Source organism: Narcine bancroftii, chromosome 4, assembly GCF_036971445.1.
Source record: "Narcine bancroftii isolate sNarBan1 chromosome 4, sNarBan1.hap1, whole genome shotgun sequence".
NCBI classification, from domain to species: Eukaryota; Metazoa; Chordata; class Chondrichthyes; order Torpediniformes; family Narcinidae; genus Narcine; species Narcine bancroftii.
The window spans coordinates 273,577,455-273,590,546 of NC_091472.1; the positions used below are offsets into that span (position 1 = coordinate 273,577,455).

The 13,092-nt window shown below is 35.8% G+C and overlaps 1 protein-coding gene across 22 annotated transcripts in view; it reads right to left on the reverse strand.

Moving 5' to 3' along the window:
• arhgap15 (Rho GTPase activating protein 15) overlaps positions 1-13,092 on the reverse strand; it is an 826,317-nt gene that overhangs the window by 314,963 nt on the left and 498,262 nt on the right. For all 22 annotated transcript variants that reach the window (XR_011356680.1, XM_069935033.1, XM_069935042.1 and 19 more), the window contains one exon: positions 2,323-2,445. Coding sequence is in view for 21 of the 22 variants with exons in the window: in XM_069935033.1 (XP_069791134.1) it covers positions 2,323-2,445 (123 nt within the window). In the remaining variant the exon portion in view is untranslated. The remainder of the gene's footprint in view (positions 1-2,322; positions 2,446-13,092) is intronic.

Here is a 13,092-nt window from a genome sequence, read left to right on the forward strand (position 1 = left end):
TTGTAGTTGATTACATCTATTAACCAACAGTCAATTGCATGGCTAAATTTTCATTTCCTTGTTTTGTTTCGGTATTTGAAAAGATTTGTGAACTTTTCAGTTTGCTGATTCTGATATTCTCTACTCCAAATCCAAATACATCCTTTGTTTTTGCATCTGTGAATCCTGGGTTGTTCCAAATATGTGTTTTGTTTCCATTTCAGGTACAAAAAAAAAATGCAATTCCTGCCATGTTAAAGCTCCATGGAAATGTTGCCATAGCTAATATGGAAAGCTAGAAAAATATGATCTATTGTCTTATAAATCATCTTGGAGAGATGAGAGTATCTGTTCCAAAAATCTTTCTTCATGTTTGGACCAAAATATAGGGACTGAATTGCATAGCATCAAAGGGAGATCATGCAACAAGGAAGAGATTCAAGGGACCTGGTATTCCTACCTCCAAATTTAAAATTTGTAAGATTTGGAAGTTAAAAACTGCAATTGGTATTTCTCCAAGAAGAGAAATCAAAGTGTTCCAGTGCAATATAGCAGGTCTAAAACTTTTTTAAAATTGTTAACTAAATTTTTGACCATAGATAGTAAAACCCAAAAGGCTGGATGGAAATTTGGAAATGAGATTTAATTGATATTTACATTTTGTCCTGTCTTTTGTATTTAACTGTTTATTCTCAATGTAGGCATATTAGTTAGGCATTGTAAGAGTGTGTTTCAGGCAAATGGAAAATTTGCATATCCGGCATCCATAGTCCCCAGGGGATTTTACTATTATATTGTTGATTTTGTTTATGTGTTAAAATTCTGGGCCTCATTTCTGTCAATAAATCTTATTAGGAAAGATTAGATTTTGGTTACTTGGCTGTAAGTGTTTATTTCTGATCTCCCAAAACCCCCATTGTTTAAAAGGTATTAAATGATTGTGGCACAACCCTTTCTGCTTGCCAAAACGATTCTAATGGTAACAAAATTATCCAGGGCAAAATACCTTGCTCAATTGCCAACTCAATTACCAGTATTCGTGTCCAGGTTTATAAACTGCACACGTGCAGTATTTGTTGCAAAAAATATCTTGATAGTGGTTTTACTTGTGGTAGTTTACAGAAGCCAACACTTTGGGGTGAAATTACATCAACTGGGAAACTGGAACACCTTAGCACAGTTGATATTTTTGTGGCATCATATCCTCATCGATTGATGTTATAAATTGCACTCTATTTCTGGTAGAAATTGGAGCTATTAGAGAGAAAATATGGCCTTCATTCTTCACTTATGGATAAAACAGGAATTAATTTCCTTGGGATCAGAAATGAGATGTCAGTTGAAAGATTTGTTCTGTGATGGAAATATTTTGGGAAGAGTATACATCGGTTTCCAATGGTCACAATTTTTGTAATGGATTAGTGTTGCACCTTTTGCAGATAATAATTCCTTCTATTAATTACTTCCAACCCATATTTCTCAGTCCTTCAATGCTTTTTCCTTTGCTGATGTGACAGCCTTTTTCTGCTCTTGTACTGTGGATGCCATGGGAGAGATCTTTATGCATGGATTGACCTCTCAATGTTCAGGCAGTCTCATTTTAGCAATTGATTCTATATATATGAACCACCACTGCACTGCTTTACCAATTTTGATCAAGTTCAAGGGCATTTAGCTTTTTTCATAGTCTTATGCACTGCACTCACTTGGTACACTAAAAATGTATTAATCTTCATTACCAGGCAATACTCATTTATTCAGTTTGTTATCAGTCAATTAATATCAAATTTTAAGATTCTTTATACCTTTGTACTTGGTTGCATGGATCGATTATCATCTTATGTACCAGTGTGGCTATGGCAAGTAAGAATTTTGGTGAATCTGTATGTGATATTAAACTTTCATACTCAAGCTCAAGAGATACTCATGAATAGAATTTCAACTCTGGTCTAAAAGTAGAAAGGATTGAGAGATAATTTACAGTGACATTCAGTTACAACCATTCCCCAAAGATGATGTCCAGTACAATGGTCATAACAGACATGAAGTCTTCAAAAGGAATAAAATCAATGAAGCAGTGTCTGGATATTGCATTAAGATCGTCTCTTTGCCTTCCTTTTGTGCCAGAGACACACAGCTACAATTAGAAAAGTGCTGCAGAAACACAAAAGCAGGTGCATAATTTCTGTGAAACAAATGCATAAACTTTAAAATAAACTTAAATTGTTTGTGGCTCACCCATTAGTGAAACATTCTTGTTAAATAAACATGTAATATCAGAGGTTGTGATACATCAAAATACTTTAGTCAGGGCCCATTTCACTGAGGAATCAAACACATTACCTTTAATCAAACCTTTCTCTTGTAAAGTTTTCAATGAAGGTCGTCTTGATATAAATTTTTTTAGTCTACTCTTAACTCTCTTCTTCTCAGAGGTGTCAGATGAGCTGTGGTTCAATCGTAGTACTAAGGGATGAAAGAATAAAATGGTTGTCACTTAACTGAAGCAATTCCTTGTAGAGATAGCTTTCATGTGCTATTACTTTGAAAAGTAAAATAAGTATTTAAGGATATTGAGAGTTTCTGGCATGCAATATAAAATTATTCTCATTTCCAAAGATCTTCCTCTATTGAAGAAAAAAAAAACACATTAATAGCAGAAACCCAGAAGGATTGATCCTATCTTTTAAAATAATTTAAGCTCTCCAATTATCTTCTGAAAGCTTTGAGTTTGCAAGGCTACAGTTCTGCTCGTACCAGCAGTTCTCAAGAAATACGCGCAAAATGTTACCCTCTGCTGGACACTAGGCACTAAAAGGACATTCTGGCCAATGGTGACTGCAACACAGCCAAACACACTTTCCCTCTGTCAGGAATAGAAACAAAATTATCTGCATTTCCTCAAAGTTGTTCTGAGTAATTACAAAGACAATTTTAGTTGGAAAGTTAAAGCAAACCCAACCTATCCTATGCCATCCTTCAGATGACCATAGTGGTCTGGTTTATCACCAACAAATCTGATGATAGAACAACATTTTGCAAAGAATCTGGTTCAACACCTCACTTAACTGGAAGAATTGACTGCCAATCGCATTGTGGGATCACCTATCCTCACAAACAAGACTTAAAATATGTGAAGTGTTCATAAATTAATATTGAACAGTATAACTTCACATTAGATAATTTTAAAACAGATGGTATCCCATTTTTCTTGGCCTCCATTAGCTATAATTAATGCTTTAGATCCTTTTTAAAATATCAAATGGAAAAATTCCAGTGAGGTATGCAAAATGCAGCATAGCTTGAAAGCTGAGATAAAACCCATAATAAATGGTGACTTGGCCTCAGCCAAATGAGAACAGCAGAATGTTATTGAAACAGGAAGGATACCTGTAACCAAAGAGCATTATGGAGCTTAAAAAATTTAAGTGAAGTCAACCATTTGCCATACTTTTCAGTCTTTTAATCAAAATAGTGTGCTCTTGCATGTTTTAAATCACGGAGAGAAAATATTCTGCTCTTTACATTATCTGCCATTAGATTGGCATTATGAATTACTCACATCATATAGAGTCATTAAGTCATACAGCACTTAAAAGACTTTTTGGCTCAACTCGCCCTTGCTAAGGGGTAGTGCTACTTGTACACATTCAGTCCATATCTTTCTAACCATTTCCTATCTGTATATCTGCCCAAATGTATTTTGAACATTGTAATTGTTCACTTCAATAGCTTCCTCTGACAGCTTACTCTGGATATAGATTACTCTCATGGCAAAAAATAGCTAATACAATGAAGATGTCAGATATAGAGGATCAGTAATATCGCACTCAGTCCTTCAAAGCTATTTCAACATTCAATTAGATTATGGAAGTAAAAATAAGCTGCAGATACTGGAAATCTGAAATGAAATCAGATGATACTGGACACACATAACAGGTCAGGTAAGTTATGTGAGAGGATAAACAAGTTAACATTTCTGGTTGAAATTTCTTCATCAGATTATGACTGATCTGCACCTCAATCCATTTACCTGTTTTTATTCCATATTAATGGATGCTCTGCCCTTCCAATAAAAAGAATAAATTGATCTCAGTTTTAATCCATCAGCCTCAGAACATGGAGGTCAAAGACACTGATCTTCAATATTGTTTTTAGCAAAAAGCAATCTGATTTAATTCCAGAGTGATTTAGGTTTGACTTTGAAATTGTATCCCATCATTTGAATTCACCTTCAAGAAGAAATATTTCCTTTTTGTCTATCACTTCAAATTATTTTGTCAGTTTAAACACTGCAGTTGGGTCACTGATTAAGTGCCTTCACTCAAAGGCATGCAAGTGAAATTCATACAATATACACATATAGGTTAAGCAATTTAACCCAGTATTTTACTGGTGCATCTGTCCCATTTCATCTCAAATGCTAAAATAGTTTTCCTGGGATATGATACTCAGAATAGGAAACACAATACCATATGGGATCTGATCAATGTTATTATATAACGGAGTAAAACTCTGTTGATAGACACACTCAAAACTTTGGCGGTTTCACAGAAGCAGACTTTCTGGAATATAGGATATTATTATATTAATACTCCAAAGGACTTTTTAATACACCAAAAACTGTAGAAGCATACAGTTTCCTGAAAAAAAACAATGTTTCAAAGGAACCAACAAAATTTCAAAGGAGCTGGAGCCCTTGTGAATTTAAATGATTATAGGATCTAGGGATAGTTGGTTGGGAAGGAAGTGTGGAACTAAGCCTTGATAAGTAGAACTGGCTCCTGCTGATGGAAGGGATCATGGGAAATGTGATTCTGCTAAGTGAAAGAGCTTTGGAATCAGCCCCTTGTGAATTGAATGCTGAACCATTGGGCTTTCCAAACAGTTAGATAGTGGAGTTTAACTGCATCTTGACAGAGTCTGTGATTCCAACATTGTCTTTATCAACTACCTGAAGACCCACACAACCAGAGTGCGAGAGAATGCCAGAGAAGATGATATAGGCTAATCCCTTCATTTTCCAACTCCCTTGAGACAAAGGCAGGCTTCATTACTTTGTATATTTCAACAAACTTTTAGTGCTCTGTGTACATATTCATTCATATTCACATTTAATTGTACATCATCTAAAATTTAGAACATAGAACCCTTTAGCCCATGATATTGTGCTAACTAATATAAACTAACTCCACCATAAATCTAACCCTTCCTGCCCTCACAACCCATAAACTTTTTTTTTTCTTAGATCCATATGCCTATCCAAGAGTGTTTTACATGTAAAAATACAAAGCTTGAAAAACTCAAACAGTAGTCTTTATATAACCAAAGGCAAAAATACATAACTGACATTTCAGGCTTGAGCCCTTTATCGAGGTCTTTTAAATGTCCCTAGTGTACTAGCATCTGCCATTACCAGGGACCAACTACTCTGTGTAAAAATTAAAAAATCTTCTCTCTGACATCTCCGTTAAGTCTTTCTGCACTCATCTTAAATGTGTGTCCTCGGATATTGGCCATTCATTGCCACCCTGGAAAAAGATGCTGCCTGTCCACTCTATTGAATAATCTTAAAATCTTTTTCATCTATATGAAGTTGTCTCTCATCCCATGTTGCTCCAAAGAGAAAAGCCCTTGCTTGCTCAAACATTCCTCATGTTCTCTAATTCAGGCAGCATCCTGGTAAATCTCTTCTCTAAAGTTTCATCATCCTTCCAATAATGAGGAGACCAGAAGTGAACACAATACTCTGTGTGGTCTAATCAAAGTTTTATGGAGCAGTAATATCACCTTGTGGCTCTTGAACTCAATGTCCAACTAATGAAGGCTAGTACACCATGCCTTCTTAACCACTTTACTGATTTTCACTACAACTTTGAGGGACTTGGACACAGAGATCACTGTGTTTCTTCACACTGGTATGAATCCTTCCATTAACCTTGTATTCCACCTTCAGGTTCGATATTTTAAAGTTTATCACTTCACACTTTTCTGATTGAACTCTATCTGCCACTTCTCAACCCAACTCTGCCCTGTCCAATTCATATTGTAACCTGTAAAAACCTTTTACACTATTCACTTCCAACTTTTATATCACTTGCAAACTTATTAATGTACCCCTCCAATTCAAGCAACTTAATATAATTTTATGAACACATTTTGAAATTTAAATCTTGTTTTCTTATTTTCATTGACAATTTATCTTAAACCAAATGGGTAGCACAGTTAGTATAATGGTTAGTATAGTTCTCTTACAGCACCAGCAAAAAGGACCGACCGGGGTTTGAATCCCATGCTGTCTGTAAGGAGTTTGTACATTCTTCCCATGTCTGCGTGGGTTTCCACCAGGGGTTTTGGTTTCCACCTATCATTCAAAACCTACCAGGGATTGTAGGTCACTTGTTGTGGGCTGAAAGGGCCTGTTACCATGCTTCATGTCTAAATTTGTATCTAGTTCATGATTTACCCCAAATCATCCAGGAATACAGCTTCAATACTTTATGTTTTACACATCTTGCCCTGATTTGATTGCTACTGTCATTGGTGCTTTGATTCATTCAAGTTTACATTAAGTACATACTTCTATCATTTCACTCTGACTCAGAATGATGAAATAATTTACCATCATTGTTAACACTGCAGAATTTCAGTCCAAATTGAAGGCAGACGCTTTAAAGTTTCTGTTTTAAGTAAGGAACCTGTTCATTTGAATGCCTACATTGAATGGAGATAATGCCAAAATGTTACTGTATTATTCACAGAATTCTATCAAGAATGAGCACATTTTTGAAATTATGATTTTTTTAAATTATGGAAGAATATTTAGATTAACTGGCAAATTATGTGTTTAATTTTGTGCAGCTTTTTTATTGTCAGGGAAGGCAATTTCAGATCATCTCATGTCTGTTTGCTTTTGGAAAGAATTGAATTAGCCTCTGTGTCTTGTCCTTTCCCTAAAGATTTTGAATATTATTTTTTTTCAAGTATTTATGTAATTATTCATGTTGGATATTTGTTGGATTATTGTTCTAAGAACACACCTTTGACCTCAAATGTTGTTGTTATTTTTCTCTCCACAAGATGTTAGATCTGCAAAGTATTTCCAGCATTTTCTGTCTTGTTACATATTCTCTTCAATAAACACGATCAACTTATGTTGACATTTATGATACTAATCTTTGTTTTTTTTTCAGGCAAACTATATTTCTTCAAATTTTTGGTGAATTTCTCCACAAATATTCAATGAATGTGAGCTATACACAATTTGTGGAATTATCAAAATGCTGTCCAAAGTGACCTCTGTGTCCAAGTCCCTCAAATTACCTGAAGTGGATGATGAACCTGTCATAAATTAATAGCTGTTGTATGAGTTAATTACTTTTCCTTGAACAAAAAAAATGATAGATCTGAGAGCCCCACTAATCATAGTTAGCTTTTGTCTAGACTATCTGATCCCAACAAAAAAATATTAAAAAAAAATATGATACTGTTCAATGCTGGTGATCTGAAATAACAGATGAAGAATTATGTTACATCTGATCATGTAATACTAAAGTTTGCAGACACTGAGAATGTAGGAAAAATCATATAGAAATGCTGGAGGATTTCAGCCAGCCTCACAGTGTTTATAGAGGGGAAAGAAATGATACTGACATTTCGGGCCTGAGCCCTTCTTCAAAGGAATTGTCAGTAATATATTATAACCTCCTATGGATGCTGTGAGATCGGCTGAATTCCTCCAGCATTTCTATGTTTTTATGTAATATAAAGTACCCAATTTTATATTCACTTGTTTGCTATCCTCTATCAGGATAAGCTTCCATCTCATGGATTAATTTAAAAAAAAAATCTAGTGGTGTGGCAGTCTAAAGGATACTTAATGAGTTGATTCAGATTATCTCAATTTTGCTTTCATGTGCTCCTCTTTTCTTTCAAGATGACAGTGATATTTTGGCAGATTTTTGTTATATGATGTGGTAATGGAGATGACAGATTTGGCTACATATCACAAATATTTTGTAGCAGCTGGAAATTGGGTAATACTCTCATCTGATTTTTCCCTATTTTTGAGATGATTGTGCAAAGAATCATGACGGGGTTTTCCAAAATCAGTGGCAGGAATGTTGATCTTACCATCCTGCTACAATAAACTGTGTAAAATGAAATGAAAAGTAGCCAAATAACACAGCTGCTGCCAGCACAAGTGAAGCCTTTCTACTTATATGTATGTTGTAAAGTGATTGCTGGATTATTTCCAAGCTCTGTTGCCCTTTTAACTGTACAGAATGTGACAAATTATAAATGCCAAAATTTGGCAATAAGCAAGTGTCCTGCAAAAGATGCATCTGTGGCACACACCTAGAGTAGTTGAAATAAGGATCAGTTTAAAACATACTTCAAACCCCTTTTATTTAATTAAAGGCATTAGGCATGAATGTATTATGGCTTTTAGAAATATTTTGGAATATATTGCACTGTGCCAATGTAGATATACTGTTATTTGACACAGAACTGGAATGGTTTTTGCCAGGTTTTCTGTTGAAATAATCAACACTTTACTCATATTGAATAGTGAATCATATGACTTCACTTCCTCTTATATCAGTGTGATGCCACATAATGGAGTTTCATTGCATCTCACTTTGCAAGCTGTTTTAAATGGCCATTTTTATGTTAGAAAATTATGAAGAGTATTACTTGGGCAGCAACATCTGCTTGGTTTTAACATTTTCATTTGAGTCATGGAGTCGAATCCAAGTTGTTTCTCTGAAGTTGGCAGAAAATCTAGGCTGACACTTGAAAAGAACACAACGATTGTACTGCTGGCAAATCATGGTATCTACAGATGCTAGGGTGCACTGCCGTACACAAAAGTGATGCAGAAACTCGGCAGGACATGCAGCATCCACAGTAAGTTAAAAAAAAAAGCAGTCAACATTTTGGGAGTGAGCCCTTTTTCAGGAGTGCCAAAAATCATCCAGGTACCACTTCATTTCCACACCCCATTGTCATACTAATGTCTGTCCATGGCCTCGTATGCTGACAAACTGAGGCCACCTCCAAATTGGAGGAACAACACCTTATAGTCTGTCTTGGCTTTCTCAATATGATGGCTTCATTATCAATCTCCAATTTCTGTTAACCCTCCTCCCCATCCTCTGTCTCTCTCATCCCTTTGACTCTCTTGCTTTAGCTCCTGGCCTCCTTCCTTCTCCTATTGGCGCTCTCCCCCCTCACTTCTCAGCATTCTTTTCTACCACCTGTTTGCCCGTGTTCTTCCCCCTTCCTCTCCCTCCCTTGCTTTTTATTCAGGCATCAGCCTAATTTTTCGTACTCCTGACAAAGGGATCAGCCCCAAAGCATCAACTGCCTACTTTCTATGGATGATACATGACATGCTGACTTTCTCCAGCAAAAGATTGCATTGCACTTTGGAGGTACTGACTTTTAAAAGAAACACCAAACTGAGAAAGATATAAAAGATATTACGGGGCCATTGAATTACAGGCCAACAATATATTCCTGAAACAACATCTCTAAAATAGATTATATGGTTATTTATCTTATTATTATCAGTCCTGCTGAAGGCAAATTAACTGTAGTCTTCCCCTAACTTAGAATAGTGACTCTATATATAAAGTATTTTATTGTTCAAGAAGTGCCACTTTATAAATCCATGTTCCTTTGATATGTATTAAAACACATTAATTAAATTATATTCTGGTAATCATGAAGTCAGGATAAGTATTGAATGATGATAAAGACATAGATATGCTGCTTTGCATATAACATAATTGAATAAAAATATATTGAATGTGCAATATAGTTGGATGGCTGAAATTTGGATATTTGGAAATTTGGATAACATTGCACAATTAATGGATATATTAAAAAAGGGACAGATTTCTAGGACAAAATTATAGTTGAAGACCAGTTTTTCAGATGTTGCTTAAATCTTCCATTTCTTGGAAAAAAATATTCTTTTTTATTTTCAAATTTATTATAATATAATTTATTATAATATAATTTGAATACTTGAAATACTTGTAATAGTGGTTTAGATGATACTATTACAGGGTTTGAATCTGGCGCTCTCCGTAAATAATTTATACATTCTCCCTGAATCTGCATGGGTTTTCCCCAGTTGCCCTGCTTTCCTCCCATCCTCCAAAATGGATGGGGGTGTAGGTTAATTTGGGTGTAATTGGGTAGCACAGATTTAAATGGCCGAAATCAGCTTATACAATGCTGTAAATAAAATTTAAAATATTCAGAATAACACTTCACATTAATGTTTTAATGCTTTAGATGGTTATGCAATTATATGCTATCCATCATTTGGTCAAAGGAACAAACAGATTCACACATACATATCCATATTTTTAAAGCAATAAGAACTGTTCTTAAAGGTGCATTATAATGAGCTTAGAATGCAAACACATATAGTTGTGACTAAAGTAGGAGGGTAATAAACAATGCAATAAAACATTTGATAAAGAAACAAACATTTACAATTGTTCATTTGCACAATAATTTCCTGAGCAATTACTTCCAAAATGTTAAAAAAAAGAGGATTTGGGAGAACTATGTATCAACCATCCCAACTAATGTGTACAGTGCCTATTGACAGCAGATGTCAGAGTAAAGTGGTATTGATTGCTGTTCTTCATGAATATGACAAAATCTATTAATCTGAACTGAAGAAATAATGCCTCAGGTTTCACGAAGTACAATGACTTGACTTGACAAACTCATTATACTGAGTGTTGTATTGCTCGAGGTTGAGGTCACTTTGTATACCCAGCAACAAAACAAAAAGTTCTCCATACAAGAATGACTAATGGTTAGATTCCAGCCTGAACAGGCTCCAATGGGATTTGGACAATGATAATTTATGACTGAAAAAAATAGGCTCCTTTGACACAATACTGAATTTTCAATGGCAGCATGGGGAAGATATACATGCTTTCGATCATTTTATACCCCAGAAATTTACGTTCTGCTGAACTACATGACACTGGTCTTTAAAAAAAATTCAAATAATCGCATCAAAAGTATCTCTCAAACTGGCAATACATGAGAGGTTGATGCCGATTTTCCCTGGAGTCAGTAATGCATGGTTTTTATTTGTGTGCCATGTTTGCCACATGTAATTTTTTTTCCTACTTCTCTGAAGTAAGCTCAAGCGAAATTGTTACCATTGACCAGCTCTGCCTCACATCATGCATTCATATTTTTAAAATGGGAGGTAGCTTTTGAATCTAGCTTGTAGATCGACATGTGTAGGTAGCAGCAATAACAGTTGGAGAAAGCATACTACTTCATCCAAACAAAGTCAGATGGGATTGATAGACAATAGAAAGATTCTGCTTGAAAAAACATCCAGGCTATTCTGAAAAGCAGACAGTATAAAGCCATGCTAGGAATAAATGAGCTATGATTTCCTGGTTTTAGGGCTGAATTAAGTCTCATCAGCTCAAAAATGTTCTAGGTTAGTGAAAAGACCAATAAACCCCTTCTGGAAACAAATCCACATTACTGAGGGGTATATTTGGTGCAAACACATGGCAACATACCACCTACATACTTTCCTCTATCTTGCAAAAGTGATCAAAATCGAAGACCGTAAAGGAAGCTGGATAGGTCCGGCAATGTCTCGTCGCTTCAAGAAGAATATGTTAAAGGTCATGAGCTTTGTTTGCTCAAGAATCCATGACTATCAGCAGTTCAGAATATGCAATGGTGAGCAGAAAGCTGTGATATTTGAGATATACCATGCAATGTACATAAAATAGTCATTGCCAAAATAGTTCAGAGTAACCTTTACCTTTACAGGTAGAAGAGTTCAAAGTGGGGTATATGACTGCAGAAAATGATCCATACTTGACATACTTCAACCTCAAGATGTTATTCCCTTAGATAGTTGAAATATAAGTTTGACTTGATAAATAAGCTTCAAGCTTAGTCCTTCAGTCACTTCTGGTCAGGAAAAAGGGCAGCAAGGGAGGGATTAACAAAGGAAATAAAGGAGAGTATAAAATTGAAGGCGCGGGTGTATAAAGCTGCAAAGAGCAGTGGGAAACTGGAAGATTGGGAAAACTTTAAGAGACAACAAGGGGTTACAAAGCGGGTAAAAAGAAATGGGAAAAAGGATTATGAAAGTAAATTGGCACAAAATATAAAAACAGAAAGCAAAAAATTTTATAAATATATAAAATGGAAGAGGGTGGCCAGAGTTAACACAGGACCCTTGGAGGATGAGAAAGGAAAACTGGTAGCAAAAAATGAGGAAATGGCCGAGGCATTAAACAAATATTTTGTGTCAGTCTTCATGGTGGAAGACATGTCCAGCATGCCCAAGTGCGGAGTTAAGGATGCAAATGTTGGGGAGGGCCTTGATAAAATAGTTGTGACAAAGGAAGTAGTGATGGAGAAACTAATGGGACTAAAGCCAGACAAATCACCTGGTCCTGATGATATGCATCCAAGGGTTCTGAAGGAAATGGCAGAAATTATAGTTGATGCATTGGTGGTCATATACCAAAATTCCTTGGATTCTGGGCAGGTCCCAGTAGACTGGAAGACAGCAAATGTCACGCGACTTTTTAAGAAGGGATGTAGGCAGAAGACTGGAAATTATCGGCCAATTAGCTTGACGTCTATGGTTGGAAAAATGCTTGAAGCCGTCATTAAAGATGAAATAGTGAAACTTTTGGAACGTAAGGGTTCAATCAGGCAGACTCAGCATGATTTTAGAAAGGGGAGATCTTGTTTGACAAACTTGTTAGGATTCTTTGAGGATATAATGGGTGTGGTGGATAGAGGGGTACAGGTTGATGTTGTATATTTGGATTTCCAGAAAGCGTCTGATAAGATGCCGCACAAGAGACTTATCAGTAAGTTACAGGAAAGTGGAGTCAGGGGAAGTATATTGGCCTGGATTGAAAATTGGTTATCTGACAGGAGGCAGAGAGTCAGGATAAATGGGAGTTTTACAGGTTGGAAGAGAGTGGTAAGTGGGGTGCCGCAGGGGTCAGTGTTAGGCCCACAACTGTTCATCATTTACATTGATGACTTGGAGGAGGGGACAAAATGTGGTGTAGCCAAGTTTGC